Source organism: Cryptomeria japonica, chromosome 10 (genome assembly GCF_030272615.1).
Source record: "Cryptomeria japonica chromosome 10, Sugi_1.0, whole genome shotgun sequence".
NCBI lineage: Eukaryota > Viridiplantae > Streptophyta > Pinopsida > Cupressales > Cupressaceae > Cryptomeria > Cryptomeria japonica.
Window position 1 is genome coordinate 161,885,507 of NC_081414.1, and position 27,550 is coordinate 161,913,056.

Consider the following 27,550-nt stretch of genomic DNA (forward strand, 5'->3'; position numbering starts at 1 on the left):
TCATGCACTTCACGTAACGTAATCTGAGCTTCGTCGCTTTCTTAACATCTAAGAAGAGTGCCATCTAGACCTCGTCGGTATAGGATATCAGCGAGAATGACATATCGAGAGGATTGGCGAATAAAAGTGCGGCGTTGATTATTTGATAGATCAGGAGGTAAGGTATTGTTGCGCAGGTATGTGAATATGGAACCATATAACTGGGATTCGGGACCAACAACGCATATCATTTCAGTAGGAGTGATCTCATATGAACGAACCAATAGGTTGTCTACCAGGAACTCATAGCAGGTTTCATTTTGAGGTAGATCAATCAGTGAAGCAATTGTAGCCATGGCATCTGCAGCACGGTTCTACTCTCTTGGTATCTGCTCAAAATCTATCTTTGTGAAGTGTTGTTTCAAATCATCCACCATTTGCTTGTAAGGCAGTAATTTTTCATCTTTTGTTTGGTAATCATCAGTTGCTTGACGGATGACAAGTTGAGAATCCCCAAAAACACGAAGTTATTGGATCTTCCACTGAACTGCAATTCGTAATCCAGTTGTTAATGCCTCATATTCCGCTATATTGTTAGTGCAAGGAAATGATAAGCGATATGATTTTGGTATAAAATCGCCTTGAGGAGTTATAAAGAGAATACCAGCTCCTGCCCCATGTTGTGTGTATGAGCCGTCAAAGTACAGTTGCCATGGCTTTGCATGTGATATTGTTAAAATGGATTCATCTGGAAATTCTGAATTTAGAGGAACATCATCAATCATGGGGGCATCTGCTAATTGATCTGCGATTGCTTGTCTTTTTATTGCTTTTCTGTCCACATACTCGATGTCGAATTCACTCAGGATCATTACCCACTTGGTCAGTCGCCCAGTAAGTGTAGCTTTATTGAGAAGATATTTTAATGGATCAATTCTTGCAATCAACTTAGTCTTATGAGTGAGCATATAATGGCGTAATTTATGTGAAGCAAAGACCACAGCGAGACATGCACGCTCGATTGGTGTGTAGTTTAGCTCATATCCCACCAATGTGCGACTGATATAGTATACTGCTTTTTCCTTGCTGTCAGCAATTTGTTGCGCTAGGAGTGCCCCCAGTGTTGTTGGAGTAGCTGATATGTATAGTAGCAAAGGCTGATCTGGAATTGGTGGCATCAGAACTGGCGGATTCAAAAGATAATCTTTGAGCGTCTGAAAAGCTTGTTGACAGTTATCATCCCATTTGAACTTGATGTTTTTATGTAGCAGGTGTTGAAAAGGATTACACTTATCTGCAAGTTGTGCTATGAATCTTCGTATAGACTGGAGTCTCCCTTGTAAGGATCGAAGTTGACTGATATTTCTGGGTGGCGGCATGTCCAAGATAGCCTTGACTTTTGCTGGATCGGCTTCGATTCCCCTTTTGGACACAATGAATCCAAGGAGTTTCCCGGAGGTTACTCCAAAGACACATTTCTTGGGGTTTAATCTCACTTTGTATTTTTCCAACTGATCAAAGACGACTGAAAGTATGTCCAAATGTGTATCTCTATCTATTGATTTACCCAAGAGATCATCAACATAATCTTCTACGGTTATGTGCATGAGATCATGAAAGATAGTGGTCATTGCTCTTTGATATGTAGCACCTGCATTTTTCAGCCCAAAGGGCATGACATTCCAACAGAAAGTTCCCCACGGACAAGTGAATGATGTTTTGTGTTGATCCTCGGGTGCAATCCTGATTTGATTATAACCAGAAAATCCATCCATTAAAGATAACATTTCGTGACCTGCTGTGAGATCAACGATCAAGTCAATATTTGGTAATGGGAAGTCATCTTTCGGACAAGCTTTGTTGATGTCTCTGAAATTTGTACATATTCTGATGCTGCGATCTGGTTTACTAACAGGTACTAAATTGGAGATCCATTCGGGATAATCAATTGGGCGTATGAATCCGACATCCAATAACTTCTCCAGCTCTGCTTTGACTAGTAATGCCACTTGTGGATGCATTTTCCTTAATTTATGTTTCACTGGCTTTGCCCCCGGTTTGACTGTCAAATGATGCATCACCAAATCCGGATCTAGTCCAGGCATATCAGCGTATGACCATGCAAAGTTGATTTGTCGTTCTTTAAAGAAGCTTATGAATTTTGCCCTTTCGGACTCTGTCAATGATTGAGCCAGGATTATGTTGTGTGGAACCTCTTCTGTACCAATGTTTGTTTTGATAGTCTCCTCTACCAGCATGGATGACTTTTCTTCATATGATGCTGGGAGAATGTCGAGCCTTCCATCTTCGGGTGCCTCAGAGAGGTTTTCGCCCTCAGATACGTCCTTTCTTTTTACTTTTTTGGGATCAGATAGCGCCACAGTGTGGTTTTCGCCATAAGATCCTTGATTTGTTCTTATTTTCACATTTTTGCGACTGGAAGGTCCGACACCCTCACCAAAATATGCCATGTTGTTGAGTTCTATGGTGTATCCTACTTTGTGGTCCCCAAGGGGAAGATCATCTCGTATGCCAAGATAGTCAATAATAGCTTCGTCATTTTGAAATGTGTCAAATTGTGTTGGTCCTTCATAATTCCAGTCAATGAGTTGGTGGTGAACAAGGGGAAGGCCTTTAATGTTTCCGGAGTTTACGGGGTTTGCAGGGCTAAGAGTGAAGATGTGGTTATATTCGGGTATATCGAGGCAATCGTCGAGGTCATCAATGGCACTTTCCTCATCAGTTTCGATCGCAAGCGAATCCAAATTGTCGTCACTAGTAGCACCTTCCGGGACAGGTGTCCTCATCCTATGTGATTTCGACCTAGAACCTTGAAATGAAGACTGTGTGCAATCCTTATGGGTTGTTTCTTGACCAACTCTGAACTTTTTATAAAATTCATCTTCTTCTGTGAGTTCATCTGGCTCTCTGAATGTCTCGGTGAGCTCATAGTCACTAGAGGATTTGTCTGAACCCCATTCCCATTCATTGGAATCTGTGGAATAGCAATCCTCTTGTTGAACTTTGGCAACTTTGATTTGTGATGCCTCTTCTGTCCTTTTAGTGTAGATCTTGGAAGTCAGAAAACCAAGTCCCTTTGAGCGTTCCCTTTTTACAGTCAATTCAGGTTGTAAGGGCTTCATAATGCCTTCTTTGCGTAACCCAAGAGGGTTTTTTCCGTCATACCCGAATTTTTGTAGGATCTTGAAGCCTTTGCCATATTTCTCACAAGGTATATTGATCTGATCTTGTGTGTTCTCTTCAATGTCTTTGTAAAGCATTTTGTATAAATCTTCCTCTTCCAGTTCGCCCCATCTTTGAAAGGTAGTAGGATCCCATTTAAGTACCATGATGGATATTTGCTTGTTAGGATGTGGGCTTCCATATTCTTTTGGAGAGCTCATGACTTGTCGTAAATACATTGTCTGATTTAAAGTGTATTCTCCCATGCCTTTGTCCTGAAATTTGCCTTTAAGTTCACCTTGTTTTGATGTCGAAGGTTTCAATGACTCAGGGTCAATGTATGCCGAAGAAGGAGCAGCCTCACGATTACTGGGAATGATGGTTTTAGTATGTGATCTCAGGTTATTGCAATATATGAACGGATTAGGATCACCGTTAACTGTTACCTCGACTCCATTATGAGGAAACTTAATGCATTGATGATATGTCGATGGGACTGCCCTCATTTCGTGAATCCAAGGACGTCCTAACAATATGTTGTATGTGAGATCCAGATCTAGGACTTGACAAACCACATCCTTTGTGACTGGCCCAATTCTTAGAGGTAAGGTGACTGTGCCCTTGGATGAGTGCTCTTCATCGTCATATGCCTTGATGGTAATTTGATTTGTTGAATTCACAACTTTATCAGAATATCCCAATTGTTTAATGGTGCTCAATGTACAAATGTTTAGACCAGCTCCTCCATCTATCAGGACTCGCTTTATTCGATGTTTGTGTATGAAGGCTTCAACATGTAAAGGTGCATTATGTGGCTGACTTACGGAGGCATCATCGGCTTCTGTGAATGTAAGGGAATGTAGAATGGAAAGGTATCCCACCATGGCTTGAAACTGGTCCACGTTCAGATCAGTAGGAATGGCAGTGTCTCTCAAGATTTTGTCAAGAATAGCTTTATGAGCAGGGGATATGCGTAAGAGCTCAAGGATGGAGATGAGCGCAAGTGTCTTCCCTAACTGTTCTACAAGGTCATACTCAGGCTTGGTTGATGAAGAAGCGGTATTTTTAGTGGAGGCACCTAGCAGAGTAATTTTACCTCGACGAGTTGTAACATGACATTCAGAGGTATGTTCAGAAGAAGATCCAACACCTCTTAGGACAATCTTGGGTCTCTGAGGAGGATTCTCAGGATTTTTGTTCTTGATGGTAATAGTAGAGATATGATTGTCCATCGAGATGTGATTGATAGTTGAATCATAGTTATAGGGTGCTCTAGAATAGTTGGCTTGATCATCTGTGACTTTGGCTTTTCCTTTGTCATGCTTTGGGAATGGTTCCTTAAACATGTCATGTTGGGTGAACTCACAATAATGGTTCCCACTTTTTTGCCACTTTTGACACTGAGATGTACATTTTTAAAATAATCTTCAACTTCCGAGAACTATAACTTTTAAACTATTAAAAATTTGAAGATGATGTAAATTAGTGATTTCTAGCATTTTGTTTGTAGATTCTATATACATTTTTTTCAAATTTTTTTGAAGGATTTTTAAAAAAAATTTCCATCTCCCTCGAAAAGTAGTTTTTTACAACAAACTACATTTTTTAAGACTGATGTGCCTCCCGAAATGCATAACTTTTTTTCTATAAATGATAAAAACTCAATTCTTTCGAATTTTGGTTTGTAACATCAATATCCAGGGCTTGCATTTGGTTTTATAGTGATATGTTCAATATTTTTCATTTTATAAAGTTTTGAAGTCCGACTAGTCATAATTCAAACATAGGTTTACGTTTGAACACATAACTTGTTCTATATAAATCGAAATTCAATTTTATTTTTTTTGTTAGAAAGAAGACATCAATACCAAGGGCATAGATATTTTTCAGAATTTTTTTGAATTAGTTTCTTATTTTTCCCAATGCGTTGAACAGAGAAGTTCATGTTCAGTGAAAAACCAATTTTTAATAAAATTAAAAAATCAAGAACATAATAAATTCAAAATATAACAAAATTATATTCGTTGGAAAGCTTGTTTCGAGTACTACCATCTAATAATTTTGGGTTATCAAGATTATTTCATTCGTGCATTGAACCAGAGCTCTGAAGTCATTAATTCTTGAGAACTCTGAAATATTTTGGGAGAAACTTCTAATTTTTGGGGTTCGAACGAACACGAGTTCGATCGGATTGGGTTCGCTCGAACCAAAAGGGGTTCGAGCGAACCCCCATTCGCTCAAACAAGTGAGCTTGATTTTGGCATGCCCAATGTTCGAGCGAACCCGCCCGATGTTCGAGCGAACCCAACTGAACAGTTTGGTTCGCTCGGACTCCCAGGGGTAGTCCGAGCGAACATTTGTATTTCGCTCGAACACTGGCAAATCCGAAATTCCCACTTTCGCCAAATTCCTTCGTTGGCAAAAGTGGGAACCAGCTTTGTGAATTCACCCTGTTCTTGATTGGATGAATGTCCCTCAATCTCAATATCACCTCTATCAATGAGATCTTGCACAATATTCTTCAGTCGATGACAATTTCCTGTCTTATGACCCTTGCTCTTATGAAATTCACAATACTCATCATCGTTCCACCAATTTGGTTTGACCTTTGGTTCATATGGAGGAAAATCTGGAACTGTGATCACCTTGTTTGCCACAAGCTTTTTGAAGACTGATTCAAGTGGTTCTCCCAATGGGGTGTACTTCCTTCGTGATCTAGAAGTTGCTTGAGTATTCACTTGATTGTTGGTAGAACTTGATCCCGAAAAGATGAATTTGGGTCTCACTGTATTGGCATCAACAACACCATCATTGACTGTGTTCTTGTTTTTATTCCAAAATCTTGGCTTGTCTTTTCCTTTAAAGTCATCTTTGTTTTCCTTGAATATCTTAATGACTCCTTGTTCAATTAGAACCTTTTCTGTTGCTAAGCCTTTTTCAATAACATCCTTGAAGGTAGACAAACAAGCTTTCCTTAGATCATAGCCAATGTCCTTGCTAACGTTTTGAGTGAACATTTCTACCATTTGTTTCTGTGGAATTTCACAAGAACATCTGTTAGCTAGATTTCTCCATCTTTGTAAAAATGATGCGAAAGATTCTCCTTCCTTTTGCTTAGTATTGCACAAAGTAGTGACTGAGATATCTGTTTCTATATTGTAGGAGAAATGCTGAATAAATGCCTCTGCTAAGTCACCCCATGACTTAATACGAGGAGGTAATTGAGAAAACCATTCCATAGCTTGATCGCCTAAGCTCTATGGGAACAACCTCATCAAATATGTTTCTTCTACCGTTACCTCAATGCAGGCTGTGAAAAATTGTCTTATGTGTGCCTTGGGGTCCCCTTTTCCTCTATACTTGTCAAATTTTGGCGTCACAAAGTGTGCAGGAAATGGAGGCATTGGAATGCTCTTATCAAATGGATCAGGACATATGTCTCTCATAATGTATGTTGGTTTTGGTGTACTCATGTCCTCCATTTTCTTTTGTAAATCTCTGATTTGTTGCTCCAAATTGCTCTTAGGTGGAGATCGATTTCTTGTAGCATACCCCATGTTTGAGACACCAATTTGAGGAGGAGCTTGTTGCATGTATGGATGATATTGATCATAGACGTGTTCATATGGAGGAGGTCTATATTGATGCGGCATATAGGGAGCACTTGGTATAGCTTCATGTTGAGGAACCCCATATCTATTTTGTGCATGTATACCATATTCTACAGGCATGTCATGTTCCATTGTGTTGCCCCCAAATTTGACATGAGGTTTCCTTGTGTCCAAATTTTGAGCATGCCTTTGAGTATCCACTTGTTTTGGTGGATCCATAGCTTGAGCATGTGATTGAGCATATCTATCTGCATAAGACTTCCATAATGGTCTACGAAGGTGAGTATCATATGTTTGACCATGTGTATGTGGGACTTCTGGTTTTTGAAGCAAAGTCGATGGTGATTCAGGTACCATATGCGGTCCTCTATTTCCTCCACTATTAGGTCTCCTTTGATCCATGTTGGAGTGAGTTTGTTGTGAGGGTCGATTTTCCATAAGTTGAGACATGTCAAAGTCATGAGGTATTTTAGCTCCACTTTGTGCCATCATGTGTAAGAAGTATTGTCTATCCCTTCTCATTATTTCTTCAACCAATCTATTGAAATGAGGATTCATAATAGATTCTTCTACATCTGCTGATTGTATTGAAAAGTTGTCCACATTGTCATTGTGTGTAGCATTGTTGTTTGTAGTGTCTGCGTTTTCCACATTGGGAATGTTTCTATAAACATCCATGTCCGGCAATGTAGTGTGCTCAGGATTGAAAAATAAATCATTGTCATACTCATAAGAACTCATGTTTGCGGACTCTTGAGCTTCTTTAGCTTTTCTCCTAGATTTTTGAAGATGGGTTTCAACCATGAACTAGGTGTTTGACCAAGATGTGAGAGACTAGATGAAAAATGGAAAGAGTATGGAAGACCAAGAGTTGTATGGAGTCTAAATGAGTTTGAGGTGTACTTGCAATGTCCAAAATGTAAGACCAAGTATGTATGTAGTAGAGTAGGTGTGACTTCCAAAGAGATGATAGTTTCTCTTGATGAGGTAAGCGGACCTTGACTCTAAGTAAGACCAAATGAGACCCAAAGGTAAGAAACCTTGATGAGGGACCACTTAGCAAAGTGTAGTTGTATGTAGTGTGTTGAAAAAGTATGATGAGGACAAGCAAGTGACCTTTTGACTCAAGTTTAGACAATTGTGATTGTAAAATGAGATGTGAAGCAATGATAGACTGTATGAGACCCAAGGACAGGTTGAATGCTAGATGAAACCTGAAAAAAACGACCTAGGAAGCTCAAGTATTCCGAAACTGATTTCCTTTGTTTGCTGGACTGTAAAAATTTTCAATTCTGGACACAGACGCTTCTGTATACTTCACAGACGCGATTACCAGACACAGACGTGTCTCTGTTCGACACAGACGCTTCTAGACACACAGACGCTATTATGCCCTTCACAGACGCGCTTATATTACCCAGACGCGGTTAAAACAGACACAGACGCGTTTCTGTAAACTTCGTGCAATTTTTCCAATCTGTGAAGTTGTTTTTTTGTGACCAAATCCAACTGTTTGACTGTTTTTCATGACAAGAGGACACAATGTTGATGAGGACTCAATGTTTGCAAGTGTTTAGACTTCAAAATAACTCCAAGAAAGTGTGTTGTTTGATTTAAAATGTTTTGCATACACTTGAAGACACAAAAGACACAATGTTTTGTTGTTTGGTCTTGAATGTTTGAATGTTTAACATAAGTCAAGCACAATTCTTATGGCTGGCCAAGACAATAGTTGTTGATCCCACATAGGGTTTTACCCCCGAGGCTACGCTATTCAGAGCGGATACTTAGATGCTTGACCTCACTGGCTCCACCCTCGGCACTCACTTCTCGGGTCAGCCAAGCATCAGTCCCCATGAAAACTCCCCATGGCGAACTTTGTATCTCTACTAAGAACCGTATGTGTGTGGGCCGCTACCAAAGGTCCGACCTCCTGCTTCAACAACTAGAAGGATTTGGGCTTCTCAAACAAAAAGGTGCTAGTAAGGGCATCCGCTCGTGTGGCCATACATGCGGCACTTTCAGCTCTGTAAATACAGAAGGCTCCCAGTCAGTAGAGGTTACGCCCTACAAATGATCAAATAAATTTGATCAAACAGGTTTATGGGGAGACATAGTGTCGGTATGAACTAATCAGCACACGTTATTCATAGTTTTCACCATGAATACATTTGTTTATAGTGGCTTGGAAGAAGATGGCTTTTCTTTTGCTACCACTTGAGTCGTTCTCTTCTCACTAGTAGTCCTAATGACCACACGGGAAGACAGGCCCTCTAAAGATTAAACAAAAAGAGCCTATTGCTCAAGACACAAAAGACAATGATTCAATTTTAGTGCACCAATGGAAGTGTTTGCTAGTCTATGAAAACAAGGCACACAATAAAAATCCAAAAACCCTAGCCAAGGACCTGCAACAAAATTTGTTAGTAGTTTGGGTTGTTTCAAATGATCACCCCTTCCTGCAAGCACACAAGTTAGGTAAATTTTAGAAACCTAAAAGACTTTGTGAAAGAGGGGCCTTCAACAAAAACGTTTTTGCTTCCAAGACAAGCTGCACAAACTTAGTTAGCTAGATCTGAAAGGGTTAGTCCAAAGATAAACCAGATCTGAAACCCTAAGTGCGAAATCCGAAAATTGAATCAAAGAAAATTTGAAAATTTTGAAACAATAAAACACAGACATTGTTACCCTCGACACAGATGCGTCTGTATGACACAGACGCGATTCTGTGATGCACAGACACGGCCAAAAATCACAGACGCCCTTCTCGGACATAGACGCGATCAGAAACAACACAGACGCGCTTATGAAACACAGACGCTCCTGTCTGAGATCTGCAAAATAAAACTTGTCAGAAACACAGACGCGACTCTCGACTCTGCAAACGCTCCTGAAACTCAGAGACGCGATCCGAACGCTCGCAGATGCGGAAATACCTAAAATGTCGTCGAAAAATGTCTGATCTGCAACTTCAAAAACGCAAAATCTACAACAAAAAGGTTAAATGCAAAGGGACAAGAGTCCCACCGGGCGTGCCAAAATGTTTATGGTGAAAATGGATAACAATAATAACAAGATTGAAAGGCTAAATGAATCCAAGCACTAAACCCTAGCCTAACAATCAACAAAGATCCACCATAACATATGAAGATTACCTAAGACAATGCAAATAAAACAAAATCACAAAGATTATACCATCACATGTCCAATAGGGTTTTGATCTCCATTTTTCCTATCTCCATTTATCTTGCTTGATATATTTGCTCTCAGATTTTATATGCACAAGAGCTCAACAAAGAACGAAATGTGGTTGCAAGTAGGATCGTAGTGTAGTCAATTGATCAAGTTGTTAGGGTTTGATAATGAAGAAGGCATCTCCTTAAATAGAAGACACAATATGAAATGGAGGGATAAGATTGATAGGTGTAAAAAGAGAGGTCGGCTAAGATTAGAGGGTAGGTAGAAGAAATAGTAAAATAATGAAAGAGGTAGGTAGTGTATGAATTAAGAGATGAATGACATGTGTCATGTGTAGAAAAAGATAATGAATTAATTAAATAAATAAATATTTATTTAATTAATAGAAGAAGTAGGATAATTAAATAAATAAAAATATTTATTTAATTTAGGAAAGGGATAATTTAAATAAATAAATGTATTTATTTAAATGAGAAATAAGGCTAGAAGAGGATAAATGAATTAATTAAATAAATAAAGATTTATTTAATTAATAGAAGAATTAGGCTTAGATAATTAAAAAAATAAAATATTTATTTAATTAGACATGACAATTTTGGGTGTCTACAACTATAGTTAATGAAACTCCTTTTACACGAATCTTTTCTATGGATAATTTATTTGTCATTAACACAGCTTCAAACATCTCTTGCGACTGTGCTTCGTCATTTGTACCATCCTTGAGTTTTGGATGAGACTAGATGCCAACATTGGAATAAAGCTTTGATTATCTGAGGCAATGGTATACTCTAATTAAGTTTTGATGTCACAAAATGCTAACATTCATAGGAGAAATCACAATTCAACAATAGATGATCAACAAAATCTTCATGGTTATCACAAAGTGCACATCTAAATGGTCACATCCCAACTTAGTTAATTTTTCTCCTATGAGGATCTTGTTAGGGTTTTGGTAGATCTGGAGCAAATACAAATTAACAATTATATGTAGATTTGAACACACAAAGATGAAGAAAAATGCACAACACAAATAACACAGAGATTTAACGTGGTTCACCCAAGATGAGGTACATCCACAAAACACAGTCATCCAATCTTTTCTTATTATCCAGTAAATCAATACAACACGATTACAATGCCTTTTTGCATTCCAACCGCTTATAACATGCAATGTTAGGGCAACATACAAAGTTAGCTAAAATTAGCCCTAACCCTAAAAGAATATTCTTGTAATCTTTTGCCTCATACACGTACAAGAGAAATTTTAGAAGATTTGGTTCCTTTTTCTAGTCAATTTGGAAAAGAGGATAGAAATAAAGCAATATTGAATTCACATGCAATATAGGTGGATTCCACTCTGTTAAATTTAGTTCAAGCATAAACAATTGGAGTCATTAACACAACAAATAATATGCATGATCTAGTAGTTAAGGATGATAGGGAAAAGAAAGCTTCCCTCTTGATAGGTTTGATAAGGGCCCAAACCAAGAAGGAAAAAGGATTAAGAAAAGCTTAAGTTGATAGGGGAGTCACTAGTATAATTAGGTGTGATTAAGATAAATAACATCCATTTTATAATACCCTAAAATGATTGTGCTTTCTTGGAATGCTAAGGCTCTAAGTATCATCCCTCGACAGAAAGGTTGCTTGTGACCTTATCTATGAACATAAGCTAGATATTATTTTATTCAAGAAACAAAATTGTCTTTAGATAATATGACAATGATCTCTTTTATAATTTTTAAGGGAGCTCAATGTGTATATATGTGGGCTCTTGATAATGCTATAAGAATAGATTGTTTATGGGATGCTTATAACATTGCTCTTTCTTGGACCATGTGGAGCATGAACTCAATTTCTTTAGTGGCTTCTAATTTTGACATTGGAGAGATTATATTATTCACTAATATGTATGATCCCTTAGATTTCTCAAGTAAAGTTTTGCTATAGCCCATATCAGATTTAGATGTTCTTAACCTCCTTTCCCTTGAATTTTAGTAGGAGATTTTAATACAGTAGAATATCTAAACAAGAAAAAATGAGGCATTTATCAAATTGAGCCATATTTTAACTTGCTAAGAAAGAATATTTATTTTCTTAATATTGTGGATGTGGTTCTAAGAAATGGAACTTTCACCTAGGTTAATGGGAGAAGTGCAAATGATCCAATTTGAGAAGGCTTGATAGATTTCTAGTTTTTTATTATTAATCGATAATAGTTGAGATTCATTCTCAAAAAACAATGAGTTGGAAGGGGTCCAATCACTAGTTCATGAAATTCTCCTCATTTTGTTCTATCCCACAACACCCTCATTTCAAGTTCCAAGTCATGTGGCTTTAAGACTCAAATTTAATCAAGCACATGGAGAGATAGTGGTTTGAAGGAAAGCCAAGTTTTGGAATTTATTAATTTTGGCTTTCAAGATATTTCAATTTGTTAAATATAATCTCAAGAAATGGAATAAATCTTCTTTTGGTAACATCTTTCAAGATAAATATTTCCTTCAAAAGTAGATGGAGGATCGTTATACTTTCTAGATTAAGGAAGTAGGCTTGTCAAAGGATATTTAATAAGAGGAATTTGTTTTTTCCAAGAAACTTGTACAATGGTTGCTCTAGGAGGAAATTTTTTTTGAAACAAATCCAAGATTGATGGCTTCTATAAGGTGACAAAAAGATATCTTTTTTCATAATTATGTGAAATAAAGGAGAGTGAAAATGTTCTTACTTCCCTTATCTCAAAAAATAGTTAACAAGTATCCTCTTTCCAGGCTATCTCCAAGAAATTTGTTTAGAATTTTTCTTCGTTATTTGCTAAACAAGGTACCCAAGATATAGAAATAGAAAGACTTGTCCTGAATTGCATCCCTTTTTTAGTGATTGAAATCATGAACAAAATTCTTCTAGATAGAATCTCTAGAGATGAATTGAAAGAGTTTTTTTCTAGATGAAGAAAGGTAAGGCTCCCAGGTCTGATGGTTTCCCTATAGATTTCTTTCAATTCTTACATGATATTTTCAAGGATGACTTATTGGAGATGATTAGAAAATCACAAGAAACTAGGAAAATGATAAATGTAATGAATTCTACCTTTATTTCTCTAATCCTCAAGAAAGAGGGAGCATCTTCTTTATATTTATTTTGTCTTATTTCTTTGCACAATGTTACTTACAAGATAATCAACAAGACAATCTTAGAAAGGTTAAAGAAATGCCTGATTTCCCTCATTGTTCTAGATCAAGGGGGGTTTGTGAAAGGTTAGTAGATTCTAGATAGTATTGTTATGGTTGTTGGAGCTATTTATTTTATGTCATCTTCTAAGGAAAAGGTTACATTCATTGAGCTTGACATGTCCAAGACATGATAAGGTTATTTGATCTTTCCTATATAAAATACTATTTTATTTTGGTTTTTTTTAGACTAAATTTAAAATGGGTTATGAGTTGTGTTACTTTAACTTCCTTTTAAGTCATCATTAATAGAATAACTTCTCTTTTTTCTACTTCTAGAGGCCTATGAAAAGGATATTCTTTATCTTCGTGTTCAATTTAATGGAAGAAGGTTTAGGTACATCATTGAGGCTTCATAATAAGGAAACATCTATCTAAGTTTGGTCTTGGGCTCAAAATATTGACTCACATACTCATTTACAATTTGTGGATGAAATTTCCTATCGATGATAGCTAAAATTGATGAAGTAGTTACTTTCATAAGAGTCTTGTACATCTACTTGTCTAATTTAGGTCAAAAAATTAATGAAGATAAATCAAGCATTTCCTTCTTCAACACTTCAGAGGCTATTCAATGTGGGATTATGAATATTCTATATTTTTAGATAGGGAGCCTACTTGTCAATCACCTAGGAATTCCCCTTTGAACTATAATCTTGGCAAGAGCATTGGAAGATGATCTTTGATAAAATTTATATGGAAGTAAGCTATTAGAACTGTAGGCTTTGTAGGATTTGCCTATCTATAGATTTTTTTCTTTAATTTCTCTCAAAAGTTTTCTTAAAGATTTTGATGCTCTATCTAGAAAATTTATTTGGAGAAGAAATATAAACTCTCATAAATGGAGTCTTGTGAGTTATGACTAGGTTTGCATATCTCTGAGAGTAGGAGGTCATGACATCCATCAATATGAGATTGATTGTCAACCCTTGGCAACCAAATATGGTGGTGATATGGTGTAAATGACACACACAATCATGGGATAGGGTTCTTAATTTCAAATAATTGGGAGGGCACCTAATTGAGGAAAATTTCCCTTGAATGGAATCAAGTGGCAAAGATTTTATGATATGGAACACTATTAAGAAAGAAGCTTCACTTATAAAGCAATTTTTCTTTTGGATCATTAATAAAGGTCATAATGCTTTTTTTTTTGGATGATTCTTGGGACAATCATTCTACCATTTTATACTCCCATCCTTACCTACAATCTCTTCATGACATCTTTCTGGAAGAGAGATTGTTAAAAAGTGGTTATTTAATGGTTAATTCTCCTTTGAGGAAGTATTTTTGTAGGTTTGAAGGGAGATAAAGAGATTGCCTAGAGAGGGACCTTCAGAGAAAAGAGATGCTTTAACTTCAAATTTGTCTAATAGATTTTATGTTCTCGATTGGTGTTATAATCCTAAAGGTGAAAACTTAATTGTTCTTGGTTATTTTTCTTTGGATGTGCAAAAGAATGGTTATGTGAAGTTTCCTAAGTGGAAACAAATTTGGAACTATGGTTGACCTAAGTGTAACTTTTTTTATGTGGTTTTTGAGTTAGAATAATTGTCTGACCTCACAGTATATCTATAAAAATATGGAGATGGAGATGGGGGAGAGAGGAAGAAGGGAGAGAGAGGAGAGAAAGTAGGAGGAGAGAGGTTGGAGAGAGAGAGAGAGAGGATGGGAAGAGAGGGTGGGGAAGGGAGAGGAGGGAAAGCTCTAGGTGGGGGATGGGAGAAGAGGGGGAGAGTAGTAGTAGTAGTAGTAGAGAGAGAGAGAGGGGGGGGAGGGGAGAGATGTTGAGAGAGATACATAAAGAGGTGAGAGGAGAGATGTTGAGAGAGAGAGATAAAGAGGTGAGAGGGAGAGGGAGAGAGATTGGGGAAGGGAGAGGAAGGAAAGATCTAGCTAGAGGATGGGAGAGGAGGGGGAGAGTAGGAGAGAGAGGGGGGGAGGAAGAGGGAGAAAGAGAGAGATGGAGAGATATCCTGGGGGATCTAAAGGGTTAGGATGCCAAGAAAATTTGACCTTTATAGAATTTTTTTTGAATAACTCTTTCAATCAAAGGTCATCAGGAATAAACATTTCATTAGGCACACATAATTGGATATGTCCACTACTTGTTTGAGAGAGAGAGAGAGATAGGACTGAGAAAACCCACTTATAATTGGACTTGGTTGAGATTAAGTTATGACATAGATAGAACCTGTGATGAAGGTGGTGCCTAATGCTGCTACAACAACCAGAGACTATGATACAAAATTAACTTCATTAAGAACCCATACTACAAACAAAAAATTAAGTTGAAATGTGATGATTTAGATGTGTGCAAGTTCATGTGAGAGGTCAGGAGGAGAGAGAGAGAGAGAGAGAGAGAGAGAGAGAGAGATTGCTTGGACTAAGAAGACCCACTTACCAGTGGCCTTGGTTACTTAATTTATGACATAGATAGAATCTGTGATGAATTTGGCACCTAATGCTTGAAGCCTATGCAAATAGTTGTCACTTGAAAAAGACACCTCTATTTTATTTACTTCTTCTGATAGTTTTCAAGCTCCAAGAGAATCATACTTTGAGAAGAACAAGTATAATGGTATTGTATGATCCATGGGTTACGATGCTAAGCACAATTGACCTAAGTTATGGAAACTTTTCTAAATAACTCTTGAATTCATACACGTTCTTCCTGTAGAAACTACAACTTGATCTTCTCCAATGGGATAGGAAATTGTAGTCAATGGGGCATCGAGATGTTTTAGTTTGGGAATGTCTATCACTCCAAGTCCACTAACATTTGGTTCCATGTAAGTAGGTGACAGTGCAACAATCCCTTCTACAACCCATAGATTGTATTAGCTTGTGCCACTTGCCCATAGAAGCAAACACAATTTTGGCTTTGCAACTACTTATTATGGATCCAAAAATATACTAACTATAGACTTTGTTAATAGATGTGGAGTAAAAATACCATCAAACACATAGTCCACTCCTAAGAAATATATAAAACTTGATTTGTCAAGGCATGAGTGTATTATGAATACTCTAGTAGACCACAAGGCACTAGGCTTTTCTAGGCCTTCTTCACTTGCTTCTGCTAATATTTTTATAAAGATTGGAAGTATTATGCAAGTTTCAATTGGCATGCACATGACTTCTCCTATCCCTAGCCTACTTGAATTTATATCCTAATTCATCTCAATTGTACAGAAAAGAGGGAATATTAACAAGAAGGTACCTAAACAAATATGATCTCATGTCTCAGGAGAATCCCACATAGTACTCTTCACAAGAGAGGGAAAATCTTCACCTAATGTTGAGGGAATCTAATCAAGTATCCCTTGATTCAACTTGTTGTCCCATAAAATACTTTCCCTTAATGATGCCAATAGATGGAGACCAAATGATTCACTTCCCTCATTCTTCATGTTCTGAAAAGCTATTTCTTGGGACACAAAGACTTCATTCAGTTGGGTATTTTGATTATGGACATCTTCATGAACGAAGAGTCTTTTAATTTTGGACATAAAGAAAATTATTTATGGTTAAATGTGAGCAAGTTGGTCCTTCACCCATTCCACCTTCTTGGGGAGTAAAGAAAGAATTATAACAATCTTGGGAAGCTATGATTTGTATCAAGGTACCATATACTATTTTGAGGACTTCAAAATTTGTCTTGTCAATCCACTTTAGAAACATAAACCCAATTTTGACACTAGTGGCTCCAATGGAGAGAGAGAGAGAGAGAGAGAGAGAGAGAGAGAGAGAGAGAGAGAGAGAGAGAGAGAGAGAGAGAGAGAGAGAGAGAGAGAGAGAGAGAGAGAGAGAGAGAGATGTGGGAGAGAGGAGGGGATATATATATATATAGATTATGCATACATATAAATGAAACATATATACATATATATTCACATATACATACATGTATAACATTAAGTCAAGGTAATGTGTATGGGTTCCTTACACATAAAAACTTGATGGGGTTTTTAATAAATAAAAGTTTGATCGATTTTTTAACAAATAAGAGCCTGATCAAGTTTTTAAAATTAAAACCATAAATATGTTTTTACACATATATGTGAAGGCTTTTAGTTAGATTTGGATGACAAGGTTGAGGCTTGAGAGCCTTATTTCCCTCCTTTTATTTGTTTTCTTCTTTAAATCTGGTTTCTCAACTTCCTTATCATCGGTTTTACGCATTATCAAGTGGGTATTTGTAAAATTACCACCATAATTTCACACATCTTCTAAGATTTCTAACCATATAATTCTTTTTCGATTTGAACAACATTAACATATTAATTTTTAATTTATTTTTCTAGTGTCTCTAGAACTCTCAAAGACATATCTGTACCATCTTTTTAATAAATTTTTAACTACTTGTCCAAATTTGAAACAAATCATATATTAGTGTTCTACACTTCAAAAAAAAAATTATTATTTTGGTGCAAGTTATGTGATGCACACGAACAAGTATCTAATTTTTAGGATGCGTCCACTTCGAAAAAACATTAAATAAATAAATACTCAACAAAAAATACAAAAAAATACACATCTTCTAGTACTCACTCGTAACTATCTTTCTACCAAAGGGATTTTCAAAAAATTAAATGTAACTATAACTTTTTTGGCGCACACACCAGACATTATGTTATGTTTTTCTGAAAAACACAAGAACATTTTTGTGTGTGTGAAATATTTGACCACCTTATCCATTTTTGAAAAACTTTAGTAGTGTGGAAACTAGATTCAAAGTACTACAATTCTTGTTCTTTTGGTATCTTGAAATTTTGAGTGGAAGAGTCTCAAATTGCTCCTCCAAGTTCAGGTTTAGCTAATCTTAAAAAAAATGTGGCAACTTATACCCCCCTTTTTATTCACTATCTTGATGCACTTTCCCACATCTAGGATTTCTATTGGTTCTCCACAATCACCCCATGCTCCTATAGAGAAGAAGAAACCAAGGAAGAAACAAGAAGACAAAAGAGAGAAAATAAAAGTGATCAACATTGATGAAGATGAAGAAGAATAAATGAAGGGCTTTGAGTTGAAAATAAGAGAGAAGAAAACCAAACAAGATGAAGCATAAGGAAGTTCCAAGATGAAAGATGAGGGTCAAGAGAAATTGAAAAGAGAGCCAAAGAAATCAAAGAAGACTCCTTCATACCCTCCAAAGGAAGAGACTTACAAAATAGATGCAATTCTAAATGAAATTGAATGTCATGGAGCTTTGGAAAGAACAATTAAATTGTATTGAGATGTGCCATTATAAAATCAAGAGATTATTGAGAAAGTTATCATAATGTACATGATGAAGTGAAATTTAACTTTAAGTAATATTTCTAATCAACTTTTGGAGTGCCTTACAGATGTTTTGATAGATACAAGAAATGAAGTTGAAAATCTTGATGCAAAGCTAAGAGAACTAGCATTGTTATAGGTTGGATTGACATTATCTAAGGAAGAGAAAAGAAAGTAGTTCAAAGACAAGCACAAGATTTAAGATAAAAACATGGGGTAAATACCCTTATGAGCTTAAGAGAATATAGAGAAGAAATATAGAAGGTAACAAGAGAGATAACAACAAAAAAATTGAAGGAGATGTAGGAGGCAAAAGTAGTAACAAAAGAGTGTACTCCTTTGGGTGACAATGGTCTAGAGGATCTCTCTAATATACAAGATATTGACATATCTATTTTTTATCCTCCATTGATAGAGACTGGTGAGAAAAATGGTTGTGTTGAATTGAGCAAGGTGACTCATCCTTCGAAGAATTCTGACACAGATGGACCAGATGCAAAGAAAATAAATGAGGAGAGTGTCCCTTCTCTAGAAAATGTTGATCAAAATATTATGGAGAACACAAAAAATGTAGAAGAAATTGGTGTAGAAGAGAACGTTGGAGGTGAAGAAGAAAAGGAGAAGACTAATGTAGTGGATGTTGGAAGAGGAGAGAAGAAAGAAGAGAACCAACTTGAGAAGACTCAAGATTCTATAGAGAAAGTGGTTGTGAAATGCGATGGTGAAGGATATTCTAATTCCTTCAAAGACCTATTAGGTCTTCAAATGCAGTTCAAGCCCATGGTTAGTCCACAACTACTACAAATACCAACACAAGGGGGATGCACAGACCTATAACACATCTCCCCTCTTCATAAGTTTCAGTTGGGAGACATCTTGTATGCATCAAGAAGAAAGGATTTATTGCAAGAGCATGTAAAGAAATCAAGCTTGATTGACGATGAGGTGAAGGATAGTCATGAGGGCTTGCTAGAGGTATAAATTGACTCATCCTTAGCCATGGAACATAAGCTAAAGTTACTTATGAATTCATTTAAGGATAATTCAACTCATGTGGAGAAGAAAGTGGAGGATGACGTCCTAAGAAAATTCAATGGCAAGAGAAAGGACAAAGTTTTTGATAGGTGTACTAATGCACATATCTCACTGCAAAAGTGTATATTAAAGAAATTTAAGGATAGTATTGATTGAAGTTGCAATTTTGAACCAATTTTGTTTAAGGTGGATAGAATGAATAAAAACCATAAAAGGCTAGATTGACTCAATAGAGACATATCTTTCAATTGGCTAGTGCATATGACCTTGGGAAGGATAAGGATGGCTCCCTCAGAATGCAAGTAGAAAAAATTCATGTATAACTATCTTTGCTGAAAGAGCAGAGAGACAAAATCAAGAGGTAATTTTGTATGTTGAGAGAAGTGGTGGATCTAAGGTTGGCTTCCTTGTCCAACAGTTTGAGTGAACCAAAATAGACTGAATAGGAAATGAAGGTCTTGGACATTATTGATACAACTGAAGATTTATAATTAGAATTTGAATGTCAACACTAGATTCTCACCTCAGCAAAGGCTTCTTAGGATGCAACTCTGGTTGAGCTCAAGATAAACTATAAGGGCCTCCTACCTTCCAAGAGTGCAACTAAGGCATAGATGAGCTAATTCCATTTTGTTGTACAATCTTGTAGTTTGGATATGCAGTTGAATTTTTTTGTACATAGTATTGGTTTGTTAAGGAATCTCCATTCAAGGGGAAAATTTTGAATTCATGCACATTGTTAGGGGGAGCATGTATAGTGTTGTTTTGGTTGGTGTAAATACTATGCCCTTTGTCTTTGATGTCAAAGGGGAAGAGATTCTATGCAGAGAGATATTAGATTGTATTATATTGGAGAGATATTGGTTAAAGGGGGGAGATTGTAGATATACATATATGGTGTTGCCATCAATGACAAAGGAGAGATTGTTGGCAATATGTGTTGCCAATGAATTCAACCTAATCTTTGACAATATGTGTTGTCATTAAGTTGAATGGAGTATGAATTGTGGTATTTGGTGAATTAAATGATGCATATTCAAGAGCAATTGTGTCAATTCAGATGATGTGTGTTGGTGAGGCATATTTGAGAGCAGTTGTGCCATGATAGATTGGTCAGAGACATAGAAGGCAATTTGAAGATTCATCAAATGGTAGTATATCAATTTGGAGTTATGGTATGTATTGATACATATGATTTGTGATTTGCTTATATGATGTGGTCACTATAGTTGATGTCTGCAAGCTCAAGAAGTCGACTGATGAGGTTTTGGATCAATCTTGTGATTGGTGTTTGAAGAAATATGCTTAAGTGTTGAAACAGTGCATTCTTCCTATGTCTATGGATTGGTATTTTACTTTGCATTTTATCCACATTGCATGCTTTGGGTGTGCAGTTCTGGATTTAACCTAAGGAGTATGTAAGATGTCTCTCTATCATTTTTCATGACAAAACCAATTGTATAGAGAATTTATGTGTGAGTGTTCTCTAGTTAGTAGTTTGTCAATGAAGTTGTTCTAGTTGGTTCACTAAAATGTTCTACATTCTACTATATTGATTGGTTTGGCTATGTATTTTTGGGATGATGATGAGAATGGTACATTGGACCAATGGCATGAATTTCAAGTGTGTTGGTGTATGATATTCATCATGATGTTGATACACAGTCTTTTTGCTTTGCGATGTGTTTGCCAGTTCAATGAATTCCTTTCTCTGCACCAACATTTGATGATTAGTTACTTCTAGGGGATGTTTGTAGAATGATTATAGATGGTCTTCAGTGCCTTCATCTTGGTTGACACTATGTTTTGTGTCTATTCGCTAATAAGAAGACAAATAGATAGCAATTTTGACAATGATGTTGATATTTGAGTCGACTAAGTATGTTCCTTCAATTGTGGTTGATCATAAGCTATTTCATTTGCCTTGAAGGATTTGGTATGACGCATTTGGAGTTTAGAATAAGTTTTTCTTGATCTGCTATCTATTTTTATAGCAATGAATGCCTTTGAGGCTGACCTATGTAGTGTCACACGTTTTATTTATTTGGTCCAGTTGGACTGACCTAGCTAAATTTTGGGGGCATTATAGAGGATATACATAGAAGGACGATTCCTTTTTGAAAATCAAAAAATATTGAAATTTTATTAAGTGCAAAATCAATTAGTGATTCATCAAATATTTATGAAGTGTGTGAAATCTATGTGACATAGTATTTGGGCTACAAAGAGGACTATACTATCAACTTTTTGTCAGATGCTTCTACAACAATTCACATTATGTTTTTCATTGTAGTCTCATTGTATCTTTCCCTAGAGAAGTGATATTTAGTCTACAAGTCAATTGTATCTTGTCCTAAAGTAGTGTGCCTTAGCCTACAAGTTCGTTCAAGGAGCAATGTGCTTCCTTAGTAGTGAGCCAAAAACAAACTATGTAAAAACTTGTTTCATATATTGTGAGTTGATCCTCATCATAGTCTTTCCCTCCTTGGGTTTTCCACATAAAAATCTTGGTGTTCTTGTATGGTGCATGTCGTGTCTCATTCTTTAGCAAATCTAGTTTAGTGGTTTAAATTATAAATGAATGGTTAAGTTTTAGTTTATGTTGATTCACCACCCCCAACCCCCTCCTTCTCGCCTCCCTCCCCCCTCTCCTTAGCATCTAAGTGTGTTCAACATAGACATCAATGACAACAATCTCCATCACCATTTATATTTTCTAGATGTACCTTGGGATCTCAAGTGTGATATATTAGTGATGTTTACAAAATTTAGCTTTTATAAGAATCAAAGGTACTTCACGACAATCAATTTTCTATTGTAAATATTGAATACACTCATCATAAAGATTTGTAATGTCTTACAAATTTATGTTTCCTTACTATTATAAGGTAGTCAATTGCATTTACATAAAATAAAGAATTAGATCTTTGCACAATTGATGTGAATTGAATATCCTATTATAGAAGTTTGACATGAAACAAAAACAAAAAATCAAGATTCTCAATGCAATTGTAATTAGGGATCATTAAACAAGCATTAGATGTGGCATATAGAATTTAGTCTTCCATAGTATTTTCTATTTATTTCTTAGGTATGCAACTAAAGCAAAATTATTCAATTTATATTTAATCAAATGGATTTTAATCTTTGTAGTCATTTGTTAGGTTTTTTGCATGTGAATATGGTAGTCAATTTAACCAAATTAAGAATATGATTGTAACATTCTTTTTAATCCAGTAGATATCTCCCATTGTCTTCCTTTAAAATTTTCATAGCCATGGTCCTTTTGAATTCCTCTTGTTTTAAATCTATCGTTACTCCAAACACTTATGAAATGCTCTGATTAGTTTCCCTAAAATTATAATGCAATATAAATTGTGATTTTTTTTTCACATATACATATACTATAATCTTAAATCTAATATCAATGTATAAACCTCTTATGCGATTTTTTCAAGTGTCATGCATATCACGTCATTACAATATGAGCTCAATTGTAAATTTATTTTATTTCATCATATATAAATTATAATAATTTGTTTCTTATTACTAGTACTTGCCATTAGGCTAGTACTATTGTAATCGATTGTCATTGTTTCTTGTTAATTCATTATTATTCAATTATTTCTCCACCAATTAGAACTATGAATTTTTTGTTTTGATGTATGTTTTTAATTTTTATAAAGTTAAGATGTATAATTTTTTTCTAAAGTATAAAAATTATTTTTCTCCAATCTAATTGGCTTGGAAAATTTACATCTTATTAGTGGATTTTTGGGATCCGCTATCCGAATGAAATTTTTTAAGCAATTTTTTAGATACGATAAAATAATATTTAACATGTTTAAATTTTCTTATCAAATTTATTTTACACAGCCACCAAACAAATATTTAATAAATTCTAAAACTTTTAAAACTTTATATAAATAAATAAACATATGTATAATATAAAAAACATAAATGAATAATATAGTACTAAGATTTATAATAATTAATTAATAAATAACAACATAATAATAAACATATAAAATTTTATACAATAATATTATAATATAATTATAATAATTAAAATGCAATATTATAAGAATCCCAATGTTTATCTATATGACTCTATCCCTAATTTAATCTTAAACCTAATAAATAAAATTATTCATGAAGTTAGGTTTGTAATTTAATATCATATCACTTATAAGTGAAATAGAATTAGACAATATTATAATATATCTTATTATTTCTAATGCAATCTCATTTTCTAAAATCAAAATTAAAATCAAATTAAAATACATATAATTTTAACCAACAATACATATATTTCTAAGTTGCAATTATAATTCAAATGAGATTGATTATTTTTATTTTTAAATTATATAAATCAAATCAATTAATTCAAACAACCAAATACAATTACATAAAACTAAAATCTTATATACTTATCTTATTACATTTATTACTTTATATATTGAAACTTTTGTTAGACATCTCACCAAACAAAAGGATATGAAACAACATTAGAAATATGTATTCAAAATGAAACAAAATCTACAAGCAATATATAAAATTACATCAAGAATATAGAATTTAATCTGAATTGTTTGAGTTTACATCAAGAATATAGAATTTTTTTTCTGAAATGGTTGAATTGACATAGACAAAAGATAATACAATTAATTCAAACAAAATAACTATACAAAATACAAAATGAAAAATGATAAGAATAATTGTGAGCCTTCCTCTCCAATTTTCTACTGGTCTAGCATCTTTCATTTTCTTGGAGTATTCCTCCCCGTTTGTTTTATCCATCTTCTAATTTTTCATTCACATATATATATACAGGTCTTGTGAAAACAAATCAATGAAAAGTCCATGTTATCATAAAACATTTCTTTGACAGATACCTCAACAATGTTTATAAGCAGTGATCTGGCATCTAATTTTACAAAGCCAACAGCATGGTCCAGATGCAAGCCTATTTTTCAGATTGCTTCATTGAGTATCACCAATAATCTCCACAAGAACATTGTCCCTGTTTAAAATAATGGAAACGGCTCGCATCTCTCACAATAATTTCTCTTGCAACAATCTTGGAGATAAATTTTGTTGCAGTGTGACAATCAACACATACTCGAAGGTTTTTAACAATTCTAATAGTTGTTCCAAAAGATGTAATCAACAAACCAAATGCAATTGCCAATTTTTCACTATGATGACAGAGAAATAACTCTTTTTCCTCCTCTTCCACAGCATTAAGTAAACGTTTTGAATCTGGAAAATAACCTGCTGCCTTCATCTCCCCAGCCAATTTCTCCAACTTTGCATAAATCTCCTTTGTCTGTGGATGTGATCTATCTCCCACACAAAAAGCATGTACCATATTATGACTTTCAATCCAACTACATCCAGGGATCTTTTTAATTCCTCTATCTTTCATCAATCTCCTTACCATTTGAGCTTCATCCCACCTGCCCACTTCTGCGTAGATGTTTGAAAGAATAACATAAGTTGCAGCACTTCTAGGATCCAAATCAAAAAGCAGCATTGCTGTAAATACTCCTAAACCTATATTCATATGTGATCTACAGGCACCAAGAAAACACATCCACACAACCACCACAGATTTAACAGGCATCTTAATGATAAAATTTAGGGTGTCCTCAAGATAGCCAGCACGGGCAAGAAGGTCAACCATGCATACATAATGATCAACTGTAGGTGTAATGCAGTAAAGGTTACTCATGTGATTGAAGTATGCACAGCCCTCATCCACTAAACCTGCATGACTGCATGCACATAGAACACAAGCAAAGCTTACAATGTTAGGATTTATTCCAGAGTGCTGCATTGATTCAAACATTTTAAAAGCATCCTTGTAAAATCCATTTTGTGCATATCCTGCAATCATTGCATTCCACGAGATGACGTCTCTTTCTGGCATTCTATCAAACAGTGCATGTGCCTTGTCTATGCTTCCACATTTTGCATACATGTCTACCAAAGCAGTTGCAACTATAACATCTGACAGAATTCTTCTATCCTTTATGTTTTGATGAATATACATACCCTGTTCCAGTGCTCCTATTTTGGCACAGGCGGGGAGGATGCTGGCAAAAGTTGTGGAGTCTGGCTCTACACCTGCCAATTGCATTTGCTTGAAAGTTTCTAAAGCCTTTTCAACAAATCCATTTTGTGCATACCCTGCAATCATTGCAGTCCATGAGATCACATCTCTTTGTGGCATCGTATCAAACAATTCACGTGCCTTGTCCATGTTTCCACATTTTGCATACATGTCAAGCAGGGCATTTGCTAGTACAATACCTAACAAAATTCCTCTATCCGTTATGCTTTGATGGATGTCCATACCCAGTTCCAAAGCTCCCATTTTTGCACAGGCAGGGAGGATGCTGGCAAAGGTTGTGGAATTTGGCTTTATGCCTGCCAATTTCATTTGCTTGAAAGTGTCTAAAGCCTTTTCGACAAATCCATTTTGTGCATATCCAGCAATCATTGCAGTCCACGAGACAACATTTCTTTCAGGCATTCTATCAAACAGTTCACGTGCCTTGTTTATGCTTCCACATTTAGCATACATGTCTACCAGGGCAGTTGCAACTACAACATCTGACAAAATTCCTCTATCCTTTATGCTTCGATGAATGTCCATACCCTGTTCCAAATCTCCCATTTTAGCACAGGCAGGGAGGATAGTAGCAATGGTCATGAAATTTGGCTTTACACCTGCCGATTGCATTTGCTTGAAAGTTTCTAAAGCCTTCTCAACAAATCCATTTTGTGCATATCCGGCAATCATTGCAGTCCAGGAAACCACATTTCTTTGAGGCAATCCGTCAAATAGTTCCCGTGCCTTGTCTATGCTTCCACATTTTGCATACATGTCTAACAGAGCAGTTGCAACTACATCTGACAAAATTCCTCTATCTTTTATGCTTTGATGGATGTCCATACCCTGTTCCAAAGCTCCCATTTTGGCACAGGCTGGGAGTACGCTGGCAAACGTAACCTGATCGGGTTGGAAACCGGTTTGTTGCATATGATGAAACAATGTAATTGCCTCTTGCGGATACCCATGTCTTCTGTATGCTGCAATAATCGTATTCCATGAGACACTATCTCGTTCTCTCATGCGGTCAAAGATTTTTCTAGCATCCACCAAACTTCCGCACTTGCCATACAAGTAAATAAGCTTATTACGAAAAGTTAAGCGTGTAGCGAAGGCAAATCGCCTATGAGCGATGAAAGAGTGGACTTTTTTTTCTTGTGAAAGCGCGTTCTTGACAATAGAGGTCTGCAAAAATGTAGAATTGCCTACAGGCGGTTTGTGTATAGTCAGCAGAATGTGCAGCGCCTCCCTCAACATAATGCTGTAAGATTTAGATGGGTAGTGAATGACAAGGGCATTTTATGACTGTAAGTGGTGTAGGGTTTTTCAGTCTACGCCTACCATAATGGCATTGCCAGTGGTAAGCCTGGAGCGTCCCTTGATGCAGATATGATAGCTGACAATCAAACTTTTCAACTTCATTTTATTTTTGAAGGTGGTCATACACAATTTTGTGCTATATCTTCTTTCATAGAACGAAGCTGAATCGCAAATGAAGAAAAATAATAGCAGTTCAAAAAATCTATGAAGAAAAAGGAACTTAAGAAATGCAATGGTCAGTGCCAAAGACATCAAACCACTACTAACAAAACGGGGAGTCATATTGGGAATAGTGTCAGCTGTTCTGAAATAAAATATTTTATTTTCAATTTCAACTAAAACATAATTATTCAGTCATTTAATGTTATTAATAAATGTTGAATTTATGAAAGAGATAAATGTTTGGCCACAAATACATGAGTTACTAAATGCACACAAATAAGTGAATTTGATATTCAAAACTATGTACAATGAATTTAACTCTTGTCCATTAGTCATTTATGTTTGCAATAAGCATCTTTCTTTGTTTTTCTTAATCTTCATTCATAGTTATGTGGATATTTCACATTCTATAATTAGGATACCAATTG

At 35.6% G+C, this 27,550-nt stretch overlaps 1 protein-coding gene across 2 annotated transcripts; it reads right to left on the minus strand.

The window, feature by feature from the left end:
- Positions 1–24,208: 24,208 nt before the first annotated feature.
- LOC131068059 (pentatricopeptide repeat-containing protein At1g11290, chloroplastic-like) lies at positions 24,209–27,206 on the minus strand. Of its 2 annotated transcripts, XM_059213682.1 has the most exons (2): positions 25,215–27,206; positions 24,818–24,991 (listed from the first exon to the last, which is right to left on the minus strand). In XM_059213682.1, exons 1-2 carry the CDS (start codon positions 26,895–26,897, stop codon positions 24,959–24,961), a joined length of 1,716 nt encoding a protein of 571 aa, XP_059069665.1. In that variant the 5' UTR covers positions 26,898–27,206; the 3' UTR covers positions 24,818–24,958. The 2 variants fall into 2 exon arrangements, with proteins under 2 accessions (XP_059069664.1, XP_059069665.1); XM_059213681.1 differs by having other exon boundaries at positions 24,209–27,204.
- Between the last annotated feature and the right edge of the window lie 344 nt (positions 27,207–27,550).